Below are 20,973 nucleotides of genomic sequence, written 5' to 3'. Positions count from 1 at the left end.
GAATGGCTGTCCACTTGTCTGAAAAGATTTCTTCAGGTCTGCAAAACTGAATTGCTCTATTTTTTTCTGTTGGTGGGGCTTGAGTCTTTTCCTGCCCAAGCTAGCTTTGAACCTCGACCTTCAAACTTTAGCCTTTTGAGTAGCGAGGAGTACAGGCATGAGTGACTAGGGCATGGCCTAAATCGCTCCTTTTGTTGAAGTATATTTTACAAACAATATATGTGTGATAATATTTTTAATAGTTTTTGTTGATCTGTTCTTAAGATTCTGATTTTTTGTTCTGCCAAACCTTACAAAGTAGAATAACATAGCATAAATTATGACCTTCACCATAATACTAATGGACTCTATATTATCACATTAAACACCAACCTTGTGCAGTTTTTATACCTCATACAACAGAAAGTTAAACATGTCCCCAAATAAAATCTACAATTGGAATTTAAGTATTTCTAAACTGCAAGAAAAACAGAGATGAGCAAGGAGTTCAGTTTATAGTATTCACATTTATTTTTTCAACTTACCATTACAGTAGGGATTGGATGGATTAAAGTTTATTGGAAATTCATGGGATACCTATTCAAAGACAAAAGAAAGACTGATGAAGCCCAGTTTCCTTTTGTACGAAGAAAAATTTTTAAGTAGGATTTCTTCTTACCTGCCACTGAGGAGGTATCTGAGCTCCAAAACCAAAAGCTGGGAACATTTTATCACTAAAATGCAAATTTCAAAATAAGTGAAATACTGCTTTTTCAAAAGAAAACCTTTATCCTTATTTGCAATAAAATCAATATAAGTTTCTTCTGAAAATAATAAGAATAATAATATATCAGGGCCTAGAATATGGCCTAGTAGTAGAGTGTTTGCCTTGCATGCATGAAGCCCTGGCTTTGATTCCTTGGTACCACATACACAGAAAAAGCTGGAAGTGGTGCTGTGGCTTAAGAATAAATGCTAGTCTTAAATGAAATGAACTCTAGGGTATGGAAACAAGAGGCTTATCTTGTATGATTATTGTTCTTAATGTATTATGTTATTCCTCTTCTCTTTGTTTTGCCCTTAGAGTAAATCTCATGTTATTATCATCTATCTGATTTTACTACCTGTTATATTGTATATAAGTTTATTTGTTTATTTGAAATAGGGAAGGGAAGGAGGAAAACAAGATGACAAGATGACTGGGAGGTGGTGGGGGGAGGGAAATGGACAAAAACATGAGAAGGGGTAACAATGTGTGAATAGTAATGCACCTGAAGAATGTAATTCTTCAGCACCCAGGCCTGGCACCAAAAATAAAATAAAATAAAATAATATTGTCATGAAGAGAAAAATAGAAAAAAAAATAAGACAAAAAAAATTTAAAGAGACAATGTATGGGAATTAATGCACCATCTAACTGGCAAATATCATGTAACCCTTCTATTAATTACAATAAAAAATATATGAAAAAAAATTTAAAGAGAAAACTCATCTCTCAGCACCTTTATCCTATACCATGTATAGGATGAAGCACTGGAGAATGAAACAGAAATTATCTCTCCAGGGGAATTAAGGAAACAAGTACTATAGCATCTCCAAAGTCATACTCACGCATCATAATCTTGAATGACCAATCCCACAGACCAAATGGCAGTCAGATACTCATTCACACCATTGGGGCTAATGTAGTGGAGGGAGTCAGGAGACCTTGGGTCACCATTGGAGCCAGTGAAGTCTACTCCCACCTGCCAAACAGAGCGAGCAGCCCTTACTAAGGAGAAGGTGGAGACAACTATGCCTGGAGTTCAAGAAACCTTCAAGAGACTGGATCTATTCATCCCAGAGCCCACTATGGCCATTTCCTAACACATGCCTATCAGTATTTCCATAAAAAACTAAATCATTAAAGCTTTAAGATGAAATCATCTGCTGATCTTATTTTTCTTGCTTCCTTAAATCACTATAAACATATGCATATATATAAATGCAAATTCCAATACAAAGTCAGTTTCACAATTTAAAAAATACTGCAAAATGGAGGAGGAAACGTCTATGTTGGAAAATTCAGTGTGTTACTTACAGTGAAGTTCAGCTGACATCCTCCCATGATATAGTCAAGGAATGTGCATTCTACTGTTATCTAAGGACAAACAATAAGCTGTTAAAACTGAAGCTGACCTCTTCATAAGAGACACAAAAGGCTCCCTGGCATATGGTTTTCAGAATCCATATGTTGAGCGGCACATGATATAAACATGTGGAAATCGCCCCAGGATTTGAGCATAAGGAGCTCCTGTCCGTAAATGTCACAAATCTGTTTGCTCTTACTTCAGGATTATTATAACCATGTTAAGATTATAGCATTAATGGGAAAAGATGAAATATATTCCCTTTTCCATTTTGAGAGATTAGGAATGATCTCAATATTCTATCTCAAGAGTCTGAACACATGTGGTGATCAAGATTTAAAAATAAACAAATAAAACATCCTGATTCTTACACTTCCCATTCTTGTTAGCTGCAGAAACTATTGAAAAATTGTTATTTAATGGTTTCTGCATTGATCTGTGGTCATTCTATTGGACTTTATGGTATCCTATATCTCACAAGAAACATTTTTCTTATTCTGTCCCACTAGTATACACTTGTAGTTGAATGCTGCCTTGTTTTTCCAATCCTGAGGCTTGAACTCGGGGCCTGGTACTATCCCAGAGCTTTTTTTTAGCACTTCCCATTTTAGCCACAGTTCCGCTTTTGGTAGTTTATTGAAGATAAGAGCCTCTCAGACTTGCCTGCCTGGATTAGCTTAGAACCATGATCCTCAAATCTCAGCCTCCTGAGTAGCTATTATTATAGGCATGAACCACTGGTACTGAGCCTGAAACTACATTCATTTAGGATGACGAGATCTCAACTTTTTCCTAGCCTGAAATTTTACTGTAAAAATATTTATAAAGTTTTAATAAGAACTCATAAACAAGGAAAACAATGTTTTTTTGTTTTGTTTTGCCAGTCCTGGGGCTTGAATTCAGGGCCTAAGCATTGTCTTTGGGCTTTCTCAAGGCTAGAGCTGTACCACTTGAGCCACAACACTACTTCTAGCTTTTTCTATGGATGTGGTACCAAGGAATCAAACCCAGGTCTTCGGGCATGCTAGGCAAGCACTCCACCGCTAGGCCACGCTCCCAGCCCCTAAAATAATGTTTTAAAGTATACTTTTTTCACTGTAAGAAGGTTGGTCTTTCTCCTTCCATTTATAATATTTCATCTTATATTATAGCTGTAACAGATGAACTAGGTCAAGCAATTTCCACTGATAGGTTGGAAAAATACCAAGACTTATATTTGCTAAGGTAATGGAAAGTTTTAGTATTCCTTGACTGTGGCTAAAAAGTTGTATAGGAAGCAAAATTTCTTAAAAGACTTCTTCACTATTTCTTACTCTATACTGTTTCCTTGGGTGACCAGATTATAAAGTGATTGCAGTTGTTTAAAGCACTTATCTGAAACAAATCAAAGTACAGGCGAACTCAAAACACAACATTCTTACAGTGAATGAAGCCTACTGACCTCACAGAGTTTCACACTGATAACACCTGAATTCTTATAGCTTTTTTTCTTTTGCTTCTTCTTTTCATTTATGCACTCATATTCAATCTGTAGGAAGAGAGGGAAAAATGTTAGCTTTTTCACTACCAATAGTCTAAATGCCAATGTAAATTTACATGAATAACCACTGTCGCTTGGAAGCAAACCACTTTCTATTGCTACATACAACTATAAATTACATAATGCATTTAGACCACGAAATCATTATTGGTCAGATTTCCAACAGTTAAGGTATTCCTAAAAATTGCAAACATTTTAAAATAGTTTGTGAGCATAAAGTTTGCCTATGTAGATAACTAATTTCTTTGCAAATACTCCAAATGATAAATTTTCTTCCTATAATAAAAGGAATAAAATGCTACTCCTAAATGTTAACTTTAGAAAAGAGAAAGCTATCATCATAAATCAGAATTATATGAAGCCCAACCCTATGGTAAAATATGCAGCAAAGACCATCTCTGTTCACAGGAAATATGTGTTTAAAAAAATAAATCTAATTAATGGGGTCACTCCTTACCCCTCACCTTTTGTTTTTTGGGTTTTTTTTGCCAGTCCTGGGCTTGAGCTCAGGAACTGAGCTCTGTCCTTGGAGTTTCAGAAGGCTAGAGCTCTACCACTTGAGCCTCAGCACCACTTCAGGCTTTTTCTATGTATGTATGTGGTACCAAGGAATTGAACCTGGGTCTTCATGCATGCTAGGCAGGCACTCTATGACTAAGCCAAACTCCTGGCCTGACTGTATTAGGCTTTCTTTCTAAGATACAGGGGCAAAAGTCACTTCCATTCCCAGTAACTGATACTGTAACGATCTCTGCCTTCCTCTAAGTTGGAGTGCTCCTCTACAACAGGAGACCGTTACGGGTGTTCCATCAAACGTGAAACATAACCAAAGTATGAACTCTAAGATATCCAATCATTAGACAAATAAAACCCACCAATTTGTGAGAATTCTGCAACACAAAAAAACACAATAAACTATTTCTAGACCAAAAGAAATAATAATAAATAATAAGTACACCTAGACTACACAGTACATACAAAGATGACACTTACAGGTGAGCTTCTGGAAGCTTCTTTCAATTTGGTCATGGTGGTTTGAAATGTTCCAATAAGATCATGTGATCCATCATTATCATAATCATAACACTCTACCTGGAATTAAGTATGATTTTTAAAAAGGATGTAAATCAATAGTACGTTTGTAAATAAACCAAGTGAAGATGTTTAGTATGAAGCCCTACCTGAACAAGTAGGAACTAATTCTAGAGAAGCGATGTTAAAATCTTTAACCCCAGCTGTCCTTAAACTCCCAGGTAAATCACAGGTAAGGAAAATCGCATATATAGTTTCCAGCTCCTCTGGCATGGCCTTTGTAAGTGCTGGTAAAAGACAAAGTGGAATCACACCCAATTTCCTATCTGCTTCTTTACTGTTTTATCACCAGTATTACTCACTATATGGCTATGAGTCATATCTGGAGAAAGACAGGGAGCTAAAAAAGATTATACTTAAATCCTAGAACTACGACAATTTAGAATGATAGGAAATGTATTTCATTGCCTGCACTTGGTTTCAGAGGTTAGACATGAAGTTAGATTGTCATCATTCTGAAGATCACAACTCTTACAATAAATGGAAAATTCTAGGTCAATAATACTTAGACCACTGAGGAAGTACCTACACTGCATCATAATTACTCCTTTTCCTTTTCCATGTAAGCAAAATGAGCTCCAAAATGAACCCTAGATTGAGCTGTTTCTTTATGCCTGTCCTCCCTCCCTCTCTCAGAGACAAGAATGTTTTATTTGCTTTAGTTTTGCATGAAGTTGACTGATGCAATGTAAATAGTTTACTAACAAGTGAAAAATAAAGATCCTTCCAAATATTAAACTTCTTTCTAATGAGAAAAAATAAAGTAATGACTATTAGCAACTTGAGGTGTTCCAAGGAATCTAAAAACTAACCACAATGGTTGTTAATATTCAGCAACAATGTTTTTATACAACTTCATGATCTTAAAACAGGTGATTTCATTTCTGTTAAGTAATTTATTGCATTGGGTAATAAAAGCCTTGTGAGCTACATACAGTGGGAATCCTGGTTTGTTGTTGTGGTGGTGGTGGTGGTTTCTTTTTTGTATTTTTTTTAAGAACTGAAAAAAACCTGAAACTTGGAGAATTTGAACAAAAAAGCCTTCTGTGGTAACCAACACAGGTAAAGTGAGACTATGCTAAAGGTAATTTTGAGAGCTTCTAGTGCTTCCTTCAAAATAATAGCTTATAAAAGAAAAGCAATTTACATTAATGCTGGCCAACAGACAGCTCCCATCCTACCACTACCCCTGTAGGTGGTTGTATTAACCACCGACTTAGTGATCAAGATTTTATATGTTCACTTGGAAGTGATAGCTTTACTGCTAAATCCTAAACAATGACAATTAATATCACAGAAACCTTTCATTCCTTCCTTGGTTTTAATTCTTCTTTGGAAATGATAAACGTCTAGTAAGTGATAAAAGCAGGCAATTGTGAGAAACAGTATAGGATTTTGTTTAAGAAAAAGCTTCCCAGGCACTCTGGTAATTGATCCAATCTGAAGCTTTCACTCTCGTCCTATATCTTCAACATCCAACTTTAAAGCCAGGCTCCTTCATCTTAATTTTTATTGTATGAAGAGAAAAATAAAGGAATAGTCTTAATGATTTTTTTCTAGCAGATGTAAAATATTGATAAAATAGAACATAAACTACCTTAATATTTGAGCAAGAGTGACTCAGCAGATGTTTTTTGATTCAGCAGATGTTTTTTGATTATGTACAATGAAATGTTATATTTTAGATTTCATTCAGGGAAAAACTATATGTTTAAGGAAGATTAAGCTTTCATAAGGCCTTGATTATATTTAAACAAATCTCATCAAGAACTAAAAATATATAGACTGAATATAAATTTAGACTGAAGTTTCAAGAGGTATAAAATATAGTGTTACTCTAAGTTTTCACTACTCACTACAAATGTAGAGAGAGAGAGAGAGAGAGAGAGAGAGAGAGAGAGAGAGAGAGAGAGAGAGAGAGAATATGAATCTCCCTCCAGTCTCTCTGAAGGTGGACAGTTTTTCTGTGTACGTGCTAGTCTTGCGACTTGAACTCAGTACCTGGGCACTTTCCCTGAGCTTTCTTGCTCAAGGCTAGCTCTCTACCACTTGAGCCACAGGTCTGCTTCTACCATTTCTGAAAGGAAATTGGAGATAAGAATCTTGTAGACTTTCCTACCCAGACTGGCTTTGAATTGCAATCCTCAGATTTCAGTCTTCTGAATACCTAAGATTACAAGTATGAGCCACCAATGCCTGGCTAACCATAACATTTTAAATGCTGGTCTATGTTCAAAGAAAGCTTGAGGAAAGATGGTTTATGTCATATAATTTCTTCTCAGCAATTCAAAAGATAGGTATTATGGACTATTTAAGCACAGGTATCAGAAGAACTTATGAAATTTAAATATATGTTTATAAACATATGCATATGTATGTATGTAAAATAATGTACACGCCACACAATGTGTTCCCATTGTAGGCATGGAGATAGCATGCATGATTTCTCCTATGCATTCAGTCTTATTATAGAAATAATACATGCTTCAGTGATGACACATTATAGCACAGAAAGTACTGAGGATTCTGACTTTACTCTCTGCTCTGTAATTCTTCATTGTGCCTCTAAGTCATTTCTGAATATTCACTGAACCACAGATGTATGACTCTCTGATGTTGTAAAGAAATACAGAACTAGAGAAATAAAGTCAGTGACAAAATGACAAACCAAGTTGTGAATAATTAAAAAACAAACTGAGAAACTGAAGAATGGAACATATTCATCAGACAAAATTCAGAAGTCAATTTACTTACTACAATAAATTAGCCCTGCAAGCATGCCACTGTAAGCAAAAAAGTTTTAGAAAGTTTTGTTGTTAGCAAATCAATAAAAACAATCAATTAGTTACAGACTTGATTTTCCTGCTTTCTCAGATCTAATGGTGCCAACTATTTTTAATGTGAAGAGCAAAAGTTCTGGAATTGATCTAATAACAGAAATTATTATTATAGCTTCTTTTCTACAATTTATACCTACATTTTCACTGCATTTGACATACCTTATAAGTCATGGTTAACACTCACTTAAAAGTTCTCTGAAATGGAGAATAATTTCTTAATGTGGCTCAGGAATTAAGTAGTTTTCAACAATAACAACATTTTCTAAGTGTCTTCCAATTTTCAAAATGTTTACTTTCATTACTTTATCTTTACTTTCTTGTATGGTAGTAGGCTGACCTGCCCAGCATCTTATTACCTTGTTAAAGGGCTAAGTTAAACTTCAAATATGGCCTGACATCAAATCCTATTTCAAAACCCTATTCTACTTTTAATATACTGATTACAATAAGAAATGAAAAATGTGAAAAAATATGAATAAAACTCCTTGGACAGTTGAGCTATAGATGTAAGAAAGTCTACTTTGCATTATGTAACAATGGTAGCTCTCTAGAATTTTTATCTTAAATATATCAATACCTTTGTTTGTAATGCCCATAAATAAAAATAAAAACTGTTAAAAAAACAAAACAAAACAAAACAAAACAAAAAAAAAAACTGCTGAGGCAGCCAGGTGCTGGTGTCTCAGACCTGTAACCTAGCTATGCAGGAAGCTGAAGTCTGGAAAATTGTGGCTCAAGTCTATCCCAGAAAAGTCCATGAGACTGTCTCCAGAATAACAAAGTAAGTAAGGTGGTATGGCTTAATTGCTATAGCACCAACAGAGCATGCAAGCCAAGTGAGTAAGAGTGGGAGGCCCAAGTTCAAGCTGTGGTAAGAGCACATATGGAAATCCTCTGCTTCTCCCCATTACAGCAGTGGCACCACTGTTCTCCTCACTTACTACGAGCAGGAGGAACATCTGGGCTCTATGGATAACATCTGCTTTTTTTTTTTTTTTTTTTTGGTGCCAGTACTGGGCCTTGAACTCAGGGCCTGATCGCTGTCCTTAAGCTTTCTCAAGGCTAGAGCTCTTTCTTCCACGTAAGCTCTATTTCCGGCTTTTTCTATGCATGTGGTATCGAGGGATCAAACCTGGGTCTTCGTGCATGCTAGGCAAGCACTCTACCACTAGGCCAAAGTCCTGGCCCCACAACATCTGCTTTGATATGAAAGGGATACAGTTAAGTAAACAGCATAGTTATCATATGCAAAGCAATAAAATCATATTAAAAAGAAAAAATGCCTAATTTGGACACTGTGTTTTTAAAAATACTGAGTAGAAACAGAAACTAGAAGTTATACCCATGAAACATTAGGTCACCAAACGTTGGGAGCCAGAGTGTGGAGTCAGACTAACCCATGAATCTGCTTAATTCAGTAATAAGATAACCACACAAAGATATGAGCTGTCATATATGGCACCATGTCTAGGAACTTTTGAGCTACATTGTATATATTGTGAGCTCCCAGACCTTATCGATTTATTGCTTTATTGCTTTACTATTTTAAGGTTTTGTTCTGCTTAACTGATCTGAAATTTACTGCTTTGTAAGAATATAACCCCTGGAAGTTCCCTGGTTTCAAGAAAGTATATAAGACTTGATTTGGAAATAAACAGTGCTACAGTCTTAAGCTCTCAGCCTTCTTGGGCTGCTGACAGTCCTCCCGACCCCATCTGTTTGTCTCTTTTCTATTTTTTCCCAGTCTTCACCCCCAAAGTTAGGAATCCCGGTTTGCTGCCAGCTGGCTCCAGCAATCAAATTTATCAAACATGGCTTCTCCTTCAAATAGACTATGGTACTAACTAGAATACACTGTACAAACTAGAATACATTTCAGCAATAACATATCAACATAAAACTCTGTTCTGAAGGTATGTAATAAAACATTTATTTTATTTTTTTACTTTCTTGTAATTAGTGTACATTAGTTGTACAAGGGGGGTGTTTCATTGTGCCATTTTTAACTGTATATCATACACCCCAATCAATCTCACTCCCTTTCTCATTATTCCCCTTCCATCCCACCCTCTAAAAACAATTTCAACAAGATCCGTTGTTCTATTTTCATAAGGCAAATAAATAAATTGCCCATATTCATTCTCACTCACTCTGGTCAGCCTTCCTCCCTCCCGCTGGTACCCACGTTCTCCATCCAAGCCTGTTTTACTTTCCTGATATATATACTCTCCGGCAAATATATATGTTTTGCACCAAAGGATTTCACTGTGGTATTTCAGATGCATATACTATGGTTACTCAGAATAAGCTTCTCTACTGCTTTCTCTAGACTGCCTTCCCAATCCTCTATTATCTAGTAGTTCTCAGTGAGGTTCCTTATGCCCTCTTCATACAGAGCTGCACTCTATTTTCAGATTACTCACTCTCCAATCTTTCTTTCTCTCCCTTTCCCCCTTATTCTCTCACATAGCCCCATCATTAGAACAGGATTCCATGTACATGTGTACAAATTTATGTATACAGATATACATACATACACATATACATACGGACATATCCATGAAATATTAACTTAATAAAATAAGTGAATATACGTGTATTTGCAAATATGTAATTATTATACATGTCAGTTCCTAACCTAGGATGGTTAGACTTAAGGATTTTTGATTTTAGGGTAGTGTGAAAGTGAGACCAAGTTTGAATTTTGATATCTTCCTGGACTAAATGACGGGAAATTAGATTCTCTTATAAGCTCAGTCTTCCAATCCTAGCTATTCAGAAGGCTGAGATCTGAAGATCTTGGTTTTTAAGCTAGCTTCAGTAGAAAACCCTATGAAACTCAGTTAACCAGCCAAAAGCTACAAGAAAAGATGTGGCTCCGGTGGCGGAGTTGCAGCCAAATAAGAGCCCATTATTAACCCGCACATGCACGCGTGCGCACGCACACACACAAACACACACAAACACACACACACACACACTCTAAAGAGATTATCTTGCAATGCCGGACAGGAGCAGCAAGCGGAAGCTCCTGTCAGCCACATGAACTCTGAGATAAACAGAAGATATTCTATAGCATATTGTGTTGTTAAGCTATGATATCTGGTAAGTAGTATACCAAATGTATCTTTAGCATGATATATTTGCTTTCTTTTCTTTTTCTTTTTTGAACCCAGTCTTGTACGTACTAACTACACAGTTACCGGTCAGTTACCCACAAATGATATGTTAAATTGATGACAGATTCATCAAAACAAAAGTCCATTGGTAAGTCAAAGAACATCAGCATACAAATTCAAATTACCTTAATGATTTTGTCCATATCTCCATAACACAGGGAGTTAAGGGAGACTTTAAAAGGTTTCCAAACAGGATTCAAGTTATTTTTAATAACCTATAATGATGATTGAAAGATCTATTAGAACAATATCCAGATCATTAACATTTTGTCTTTGCCTTTCCAAAGCTCTTACCTCATTCTTACTCATCCCTCAACTTTTTACCCACTTGATTCTTCCAATAAAATACTAGACAATACTATACAAATATTTCATGAAAAATTTAATAAGTGTCCAATTGTAGCACATCCCCAGAAAGGATGAAAAGACATATGGGAAACATGTTCACCTAATACTTAGAAACTTCAGCAAGTTAGGCATGGTGACATATGCCTGTAATCCCAGCACTTGGGAGGCAGAAGCACAAGGATAGCAAGTTTGAGGTCAGCCTAAGCTACAAAGAGAGATCATTTCTTAGAAAACCACAGAGAAAGAGAAGGAAAGAAGAGGGGAACAGAGGAGAAAGGAGGAGCCAGGAAGAGAGGAAGGGGAAAATTGGGGAGGGAAGTAAAGGAGAGAGAAGAAAGGATGAAACTGAAGCTTATTGACTTTGTTGGATTCTGAAGGCAAATATGGAATGAGAAATGGTAAAAATTAACCTTGTGTTAGATTTGAGTTGGAGAAAATTTGTAATTTCAAAATTTTTAGTGATATATAAATACTTGTACACAAATACATTTCCCAGTGGTGTCCACTGAAAAGGACAAAAAATAATGATATCTTAGTATCAATGAACTCTTTTTGCATTCACTTGTTGATGTCTAAATCCAATCCTGATGGCTCTTCGAGAATTAGAGTGCCTTCTGAGAAATGAGTCGTTCCAAATTTGGGACAGGATAAAATAAAAACATACTCTATAATACAATAAAAGACTACTTTGAAACTACTGGGGTAATAAGAAACCCAGAAGCCACGTGAAGAAGCTCTACCTAGCTAAATTTGGATTCATTTAAGTGGCAAAAATAATGATATTAATGAATTATAAGAATCTAAGTGTGTACAAAGTTACAAAAAGAAATCCATTTTTAATACTGGATATAACTGATTCAGCCAAAGATCATCAACAGATGTTACAACCATTAGTAAGCAATTCATGCAAGCACCCATTAAATATTTACCTAGTAATTACAACAAGAAAAAAAAGGGACTTTATTTTAGCAAGATCTTATGGTTACCAGCTTAAAGCAGCTAAACCTAGTATCATCAAAACTGAGTCTGTGGGGGGAAAGGAAGGACCACACAAATTTTTTTTTTTGACAGATAGGTCTGATCTCAATCTAGATGTGAGAAAAGACAAGACTCTAGTATGTTGGACCTTCTGGTCTTTGTTATTCAAGAGTTTCTACATGGTGGCTCATGCTTGTAATGGTGGTGGTTGAAAGCCAGCCGGGGCACTAAAGTCTGTGAGACTCTTAGCCAATTAGCCACTAGAAAACCAGAAGTGGGGTAGGGTGTTCTTTGTCTGTATTAGAAGGGTTTTGAAAAAGGGAAATATATGTGCTCCTATAAATATTTAAGGAAATATCAGCTAACTAAACTTTCAAAGAAAACTTCTACTTTTCAGATTGAGATTTTTCACCTCTGTTCGATGAACCATTAGCCAGTTTCCATCAGATGTCTGCTTGTGGAATTCCAGGTATGGATCTGACTTTCCAAAAAGATCCTACATGTGAAGCAAACAAACACATTCAATTCTCCTCTGAAGCTTGTGTGACCACATGTTATACATGCTCGTAACCCTTTGCTCTAACTCATGGTAAGGGTTTACCCATTGTAAATGTAAGTCCCGTCATCAGTCTCAATACACATGCACACACATGTGCAAATAATTCCAGAATGACACAACAATCAATGGTTAAGGTCAAACTCAAGTGGTATAATTATGGATGATTTCATTTTTTTTTACTTTCTGTCTTTATTTGGAAAAGCATAAACTAATAAGTATATGTGACTTGTTATTTATTTTATTTTATTTTGCCAATCCTGGGCTTGAGCTCAAGGCCTGAGCACTGTCCTTGGATTTTCTCAAGGCTAGAGCTCTACACTTGAGCCTTAGCACCACTTCCGGCTTTTTCTATGTATATGGTACCGAGGAATCAAACCCAGGTCTTCGTGCTTGCTAGGCAAGCACTGTACCAGTAGGCCAAACTCCTGGCCCGTGACTTGCTATTTTTAAAATTAGAGCACTTGCTAATACTTGTGTAATGTTGCTGAAGTAGATATTTGTTCCATTGTGAACCCTTAGTATTTAAAATCTAAGATAATATTCCTTCCCTGACCATGAAATTTAATTCAAGCAAGTAACATGTGGTATGTGGCAAAAAGTGAAAACAAAATGATTATGCAGAACTTTAACCTTATTGCTCAGAAGGATCTTACATAAATAAGTCTCTTGTATCCCTGGTATTATAAAACTAAGAACAGAATCCTACTTAGTCAACATTGCAAAACCACATTAACATGGCATGCCACTTATTTACCTTAAAAATATTGCAATAGGAACTATTTACCATAGCAAAGATATGGAACCAACCCAGATGTCCCACAGTTGATGAGTGCATCAACAAGATGTGGTATTTGTACACAATGGAATTCTATGCTGCTGTCAGAAAGAATGACATCGCCCCATTTGTTAGGAAATGGAAAGACTTAGAAAAAAATCATATTAAGTGAAGTAAGCCAGACTCAAAGGAACATAGGCTCAATGGTTTCCCTCATTGGTCATAATCAGTAAAAACCTTGGGCTCCCCTAGCAGAGATTTGCAATAGAGCAAAACCTAGATACATAAGGTCATATAGTATGATGCTACATGAAAGGACCTCTAGGATATAGAAACAAAAGCCATATAATGAGTGATTGTTGTCCTTAATGTACTATGCTATCTCTCATCTCTTTTGCTGTCCCTTGGTTATCTCATATTGTTACAGTATCTCACTTTGTTATCTGACATATTGGATATATTTGTATTTGGTTATTTGAAACTGGAGAGGGAAGGGGGAAAAACAAGATGAGGGATGGGGGTGGGGACGGAAGGAAATGGGGACCAAGACATGAGAAAGGTATCAATGTATGTGAATTAATGCACCTTCTATCTGGCGAATATAATGTAACCCTTCTATTAATTACAATAAAAATATATGAAAAAAATATTGCAGTAGGAAAGACACAATTTACTTATTACTCTTTTGAGGAACAGAAAACAGACTTTTCTTTAAAGGTCACTAAACTGTTTCGCCCCTAAATGACCTCCAAACGAAAACAAGGTGAAAAAAGTATTTCACAGGCTGGGAGTTTGGCTTAGAGTGCTTGCCTAACATGCATGAAGACCCGGGTTTGATTCCTCAGTACCAAATACATAGAAAAAGCCAGAAATGGTGCTGTGACTCAAGTGGTAGAGTTCTAGCCTTGAGAAACCCAATGACAGTGCCCAGTCCCTGAGTTCAAGCCTTAGGACTAGAAGAAAAAAAATGCATCTCACATGAAGCATTTACCTTAAGAGCCTGTGCTAAAGAATTACTAGTATGTACCACCATACCAAAGCATCTAGTTCTTTTTTTAAAAACAGTCACTTTTAGTCTATAACTCACACCTATAATAATACTTGCTCAGGAGGCTGAGATCTGAAGATCCTGGTTCAGTCAGCCTGGCAGGAAAACCCAGGAGACTCATTTCCAATTAATGACCACAAAGTGTTAAGTGGAGCTGTGGCTCAAGCAGTAGAATACTAACCATGAGCAAAGCACAGAGACAGTGGCCAGGCACTGATTTCAAGCCCCAGGACCAGCACACAAAAGTAATAAATAAGTCTTGTCTGTTGGATGTGGTGACATATTCTGCAATCATCAAACTCAGAGCTACTCAGTGAAGAGCGCTAAAAACGGGGACTATCCAACCAATTCTGAGCACCTTTGCCACAGACTAAGCTTCTACATAACGATTCTAAAAATGATAGGGCTGCTCTTAATGTGCGAAGGTGGAGCAGAACTAAATTTACAAAACCTCCAAATGTAACTATTTGCCACAGAATGAGAACTTTAAAGATTCTTGAGGTCATGCCAAAAGGTTTCAGGAACAAACTAAAAGAGGTATCTTCAAAGCAAGATTTGGATATATTGAATGAATTAGCCCATTACAGTTCCTAATGTTTAAATCATGAGTTGATATCTATTCTTTAAAAAAAAAAGCAAAACAAAAATCTCATTAATATTTACAGAATGCTAAGGAAAGCTTTATCAGAAAATACTAAATGTGGGGGGGGGGGAATCAAATGCTTTATTTTGCCTTCCTCTGTAGATTGTTCTCAGAATAAATAAAATAAATAAATACTAATATAGGAAAATGTCCCTCTAAGAAGCATTCTTAGTAGGAAATAAAGAAGCATTTGACTTTGAGTAACAGAGCAGTAATAAACCACTAATCCAATTACTGTCTTAACTGATAAAAACATCAATGTGTCTATTCACTTGTTTTAATCTAGACAAATAACATCTATGTGAAATAACAAGTAACATCTATGTGATAACATCTATGTGAAAGAAGTGAAGGGAAGTAAGTTCTTACACACACACACACCCCAGGCAGCAGAAGAGGTAGGCACAAGAAAGTAGAGAGAGAGAGAGAGAGAGAGAGAGAGAGAGAGAGAGAGAGAGAGAGAGAGAGAGAGAGGCAGAGAAGAATTTGAAAGTAACTGAAAATATATGTAATAGTCAGGTAATGAAGTTCATACTAACTGAATTTCACTTTTTTTTTTTTTTTTGATCAGTCCTGGGCCTTGGACCCAGGGCCTGAGAGCTGTCTTTGGGCTTTCTCAAAGATAGAGCTCTATGACTTGAGCCACAGTGCCATTTCCAGCTCTTTCTACGGATGTGATACTGAGGAATTGAACCCAGGTCTTCATGCATGCTAGGCAAGCACTCTACCACTAGGCCAAACTCCCGGCCCACGCTAACTAAATTTCAAATCAAAATTTTTTTCAATGTGAGGCAAAACCTAGTATTTCTTGCTGAATTTGCATAATCTACTCACCTTATTATCCAGTTTTCTGGCTTCCATTTCAAATAAGACCACTCTGTTATCCTTTATTTCTTCTGCTGAAATCTATGAGTAGATAAGGTAAATGAAATAAAATATGTATTAATGATTCTGATACCCTTATGAACTAAGAACTTTTTAATCTAATAGTATAGGAAGTCTATTTTTTTTCTAGTCCTGGGGCTTGAAATCAGGACCTGAACACTGTCCTTGAGCTTTCTCGATGCTAGCACTCTAACACTTGAGCCACAGCATACTCCCAGCCTTTTCTGTGTATGTGGTACCAAGGAATTGAACCCAGAGCTTCTAAATGCTAGGCAAGCACTGTACCACTAGGTCATACTCCTGGCCTTTAGAAAGTCTATTTTATTATATATGATTTCTAAAATAATGCACTTAACAAACATTTAACCTTATTTCTTATACATGTGTAGAATAAATATTTCCCCAAATATGCTAAGCATGCATTCTGGAACTCATTTTTAAATTGAGTTGCCCAAATTGGGTATTTTCTTTTCCATAGAAAAATCAAAGCCTTGGTAGATTTGTACAAAGCGAACATAGCTCCAAACGTATGAAACGAATTTCTTCATATGTTCATATAAAGAAATCAGACTTGGACAACTCTATTAAAATATGTGATTAGCATGTTTTTCATCCAATGAAACTGAATTACTTTACTTAAAAACAAATCCCAGGCTGGGAATGAAGTTTAGTGGTAGAGTATTTGCCTAGCACGCATGAAGCCTTGAGTTTGATTCCTCAGTACCACATAAACAGAAGTGGTGCTGTGCCTCAAGTGGTAGAGTGCTAGCCTTGAGCAAAAGCTAAGGGACACTCATTCATAATAATTAGTACACATGTAGGACTCTCTTAGCAGAGGATCACAATAGCACAAAAGCTGGGTACATATATGGTCATATAGGATGAGACTATACAAAAATGAACTCTATAATATGGGAACTAGAGGTTTATCTTTGTGATTGTTGTTCTCAATGTACTATGTGCAGTTATTTCTTTTCTCTTTTTTTTCCCCTTATGGTTAATCTCATGTGGTTACTGACTTTGTTATCTGGTGTATTGTATATACATTTATTTATTTATTTGAAATTGGGAAAGGAAGCGGGGAAAACAAGATGATCTGGAGGAGGTGGGGGCAGGGAAAGTGGGACAAAAACATGAGAAGGGAAATCAATGTTTGAGAAGTAATGTACCCACTACCTGATGAATGTAACTATAACCCCTCTATACATTACCCAGCAATATAAAAGCTCAGGAAGGTGTCCAGGCCCTGAGTTCAAGCCCCAGGACTATGAAAACAAAACAAAACAAAACACCCAGGCTATTATGCCCCAAGAGCCATAAGCCATAAAGCTAATTAGTGATAATGTTTTCTGTTAAGTCTAAACATTCTTAGGCCATTGAAAATCTAACCTAGAGCCAAACAGCTGCACAGGAAAAAAATATTTGATACATGAACTATTAAACATGGCTCTCTCAGGAAGCCATGCTTCCAATCTGAGAAAAAGCGTACTAGGCAGTGGCTCCCTAAACAGAAATTTAAGAGGTTACAGTGTTTTGAATTGGTCATCATATAATAGAAATCTACAGTATGATAAAGCACATATTCCTTTTAACAGGACCAGGAATCTGCCATGGAAACTGGTGGGTGTGTAACAGAGTGCAAGAACTAAAAGGAGTCGTAGAGCTTATAGGTTCTATGGCCAACTCTTGAGAAACAGACCACTGTGGAAACCTTCTGTTGAGAGGACTGTTTCCTTTGTAGAGAATCAAATGATCCATTAGGATTATTAACTTGAGCTGGGTGGATCACATCTATAATCCTAACTACTCAGGAGGCTGAGATATGGGATTGTGGTTCAAAGCCAACCTACGCAGAAAAGTCCATGAGATTATCTCCAATAAACTATTTAGAAAATGTCAGAAGTGGTGCTATGGCTCAAGTGATAGAGCATTAGCCTTGAGCAAAAGAAGCTCATGGATAACATCCAGGCCCTGAGTTCAAGTCCCAGGACTGGCACAAAAATAAGAGGGGGGGAGAGAATTATTTTAAGTAGTTGAATCCTAACTTAGGGACTTGAGCTTCCCTTCCCTAGGAGCTGGAAAAACATCACCAGGTATACCTGACTTCTATCTGTAGGGAAGCTTAAAACACTGAAAGGGATCCTTACACCGCAGTTCTCTCCTATTTTAGCATGGCACATTATGGAAATTTTGCTAACATTATGGAAATTTGGCAAGGGAGGATGGGAGACAATGTTCAAATGATCAAGCATAGCTGTAGATTAGTTTCACACACACACACACACACATACACATATAACTTGTTATATATAATACATATATATACTTGCATGCTAAATCTTTTGTGTCTAAAGACAAATATCCTTACCGTAATACTCCCTTTCCCAGCAGGTTTTCCATTTTTAAGTACCAGTGGTCGAGTTATCTTCTTACTGGAAACAATCTATTAAAAGTAAAAAGTAACACAAAGTGCTATTTCATCTCACCATGTAAAATTTTAAACTGAATAATTTCAAATGAGAAGGCTAAGAATAAAGTTTATCTAAACTCATTACATTTGGTAACATTAAAGTCCATTCCTTAAAAGTGTAAAGATTTTAATAACTTTTAAAATATATCTCCATATTTAAAACTCTGGAAAAGATTTCCCAAAGCCTCCTCTGGCATATACAATCTCCCTGACCAGTAGTTTCTTTATTCATTGTTTCAAAGTTTAATTTCTCCCTTGTAATAGTAAAATGGGGTCAGATTTTCATCTTCTACATAGATCACTGAGCAGAAAGCCTGAAAGATAAAAGGTAGGCCTCAGAACATTCAATAAATGTGATTCAAATTTTTGACAAACACATAACTTTAATATTTGCCTCCAGAAAATAGCGCTTCACTTAGAATAATATTATTCCCTGACATAATTTCAAATTGATGTTATCTCTTAATATACTAGATAAACTTTCTTTTTTTTTTTTTTTTTTGGTCAATCCTAGGGTTTGAGCTAAGGGCCTGGGCACTGCCCTTGAGCTTTCTCAAGGCTACTGTTTTACCACTTGAGCCACAACATCACTTCCAGCTTTTTCTGTATATGTGGTACCAAAGAACTGAACCAAGGGCTTCATGCATGCTAGGCAAGCACTGTATCACTAGGCCATGCTCCCAGCCCCTTCATTAGAATTTCAGCTAATTGTTTTTTCAAACATGACTTGACAAAATACTTCCTTAATTTCCCCTATTCATGAAACTTTTACAAATCAGACCCATTCTATAATTTCCTTGGGAGAGTAAAAACCATGGTCACCAAATAATTCAATCCTCAAAAATAATCTCATAAAACACAAATTTAAAGGATAAATGTAACTTGTTAAAATAAAGACTCCTCCCTACTAAAGTTTTCCTTAATTTATACAAATGGTTATGACTTCTTCCAATACATGAGACAGAGCTGAAGCTAGTATTGAATCAGCAAACACGTGCCTACTTTGATCAAGGTCAACATATACAGGTAATAAGGTAATAAAGCTACTAAAATGAAATATTATGAGAAGCAGTAGAGTGCCAAGATAAGGTCAGTGAAAGGCTCCAGACTCCTCTAGAGGGTCAGAGAAAGTTCAAGGGGAAGGGGACATTTAAGATAATACCCTCAAGGTAAAGGAAGAGTGAGTTAGGTAAAATGGTGGAGTTGGGGCATCAGAGTCAAGAGGTATCATCATACTGGTAAGAACATTGGAGAAATTAACAATATATCAATATGATTACAACTTGACAATAAGAGACTATAGTGAACTCAGCAAAGCTAGAAACTCTGTTTCACTTTTTTTTTTTTTTCAATTCTATGCATGCCAATATCCAGGCTTGAACTTGGGGTCAGAGCACTGTCCCTTGAATTCTTTCGTTCAAGAATGGTACTAACCATCCTTCTTACTTTTTGCTGGTTAGCTGGATATAAGAATTTCATGGAATTTCCTACTTGGGCCGATTTCAAACTGTAATCCTCAGATCTCAGACTTCTGAGTCACAAGGATTACAGGCGTGATTCATCAGGCATTTCTTAAAATGCCTAATGAAGCATCTCTAGCTCAAAAGAAGGAATGTATTTTGTTAGAAACATATGATACTTTACACACACACACTCATCGTAAATTCTAGAACCTTAAAGCCAATCACACTACTATATGAATTCAGTCTCTACAGGGATTACTTTCCGAATTCAAAAATTAAACTAGTGCCAGAATGGTGTAATCCTAGTTACTCAGGAGACTGAGATGTGAAGACTGAGGTTCAAACCCACTTCGGACACTAAAGAACGTGAGACTCTTATTTCTAATTAATCACTAGAAAACGGGAAGTGGGGCTAGGACTCCAGGGATAGGACGGTAGCCATGAGCTAAAGAGCTCAGGGACAGTGCCCAGGCCTAGAGTTCAAGCCCCATGGCCGACCAAAAAAATAAAATAAAATAAAAATAAATTAAACTAGTGAATACTTGTCAAAACATCCAAATCTCTGGTTAAAAATTCAGCCAAGAAAAAAAAATTCAGCTACGAGAGAATTTAAGAGCTATTGGTACTCACTTGTCCAAGGGTGCATTCACATTCTCCTAGGAAGTCATCATCGCTCAACTCAATGGTTTTGTTGTCAATGTCATAAATTCCAAATTTCAGTTTCTGAACCACTTCAAAGTAGTAATCAATAATAAATGTCTTAGAAAACTTGGGACTCAGGCAATTCTTAATTCTCTCTGTACGTTCAACCTATAATCAGTACCCCAAACAAAAACAAAAACAAAAAAATGTTTCTTCAGATCATAGGTACACTTGTATTTTAGCATCTTTATGTACTAAACATGCATATATATATATATATATATATATTCATATAAGAAACTAAAGGGAGTTTCTATATATATGGACAATTCCACAAGCCAAGACACATTTTCAAAACAGAAAAACTACAGTAACAAATGAGATGGAATTACATTTCCAACAG

At 36.2% G+C, this 20,973-nt stretch overlaps 1 protein-coding gene across 3 annotated transcripts in view; it reads right to left on the bottom strand.

Moving 5' to 3' along the window:
- Positions 1–20,973, bottom strand: part of Cpne3 (copine 3) — a 42,059-nt gene that overhangs the window by 8,408 nt on the left and 12,678 nt on the right. For all 3 annotated transcript variants that reach the window (XM_090339024.1, XM_090339023.1, XM_090339025.1), the window contains 11 exons: positions 20,559–20,738; positions 18,364–18,438; positions 15,945–16,016; positions 12,498–12,581; positions 10,885–10,974; positions 4,642–4,740; positions 3,550–3,636; positions 2,060–2,119; positions 1,591–1,724; positions 659–713; positions 525–576 (listed from right to left, as the gene is read on the bottom strand). In XM_090339024.1, coding sequence (XP_090195150.1) covers positions 525–576; positions 659–713; positions 1,591–1,724; positions 2,060–2,119; positions 3,550–3,636; positions 4,642–4,740; positions 10,885–10,974; positions 12,498–12,581; positions 15,945–16,016; positions 18,364–18,438; positions 20,559–20,738 — 988 coding nt within the window. The remainder of the gene's footprint in view (positions 1–524; positions 577–658; positions 714–1,590; positions 1,725–2,059; positions 2,120–3,549; positions 3,637–4,641; positions 4,741–10,884; positions 10,975–12,497; positions 12,582–15,944; positions 16,017–18,363; positions 18,439–20,558; positions 20,739–20,973) is intronic.

The sequence above is a fragment of the Megascapheus bottae genome, chromosome 9 (assembly GCF_031878675.1).
Source record: "Megascapheus bottae isolate mThoBot1 chromosome 9, mThoBot2.hap1, whole genome shotgun sequence".
Lineage (NCBI taxonomy): Eukaryota > Metazoa > Chordata > Mammalia > Rodentia > Geomyidae > Megascapheus > Megascapheus bottae.
Note: the sequence above shows the minus strand (reverse complement) of the source record. Positions and strands in the feature narration are given on the sequence as shown.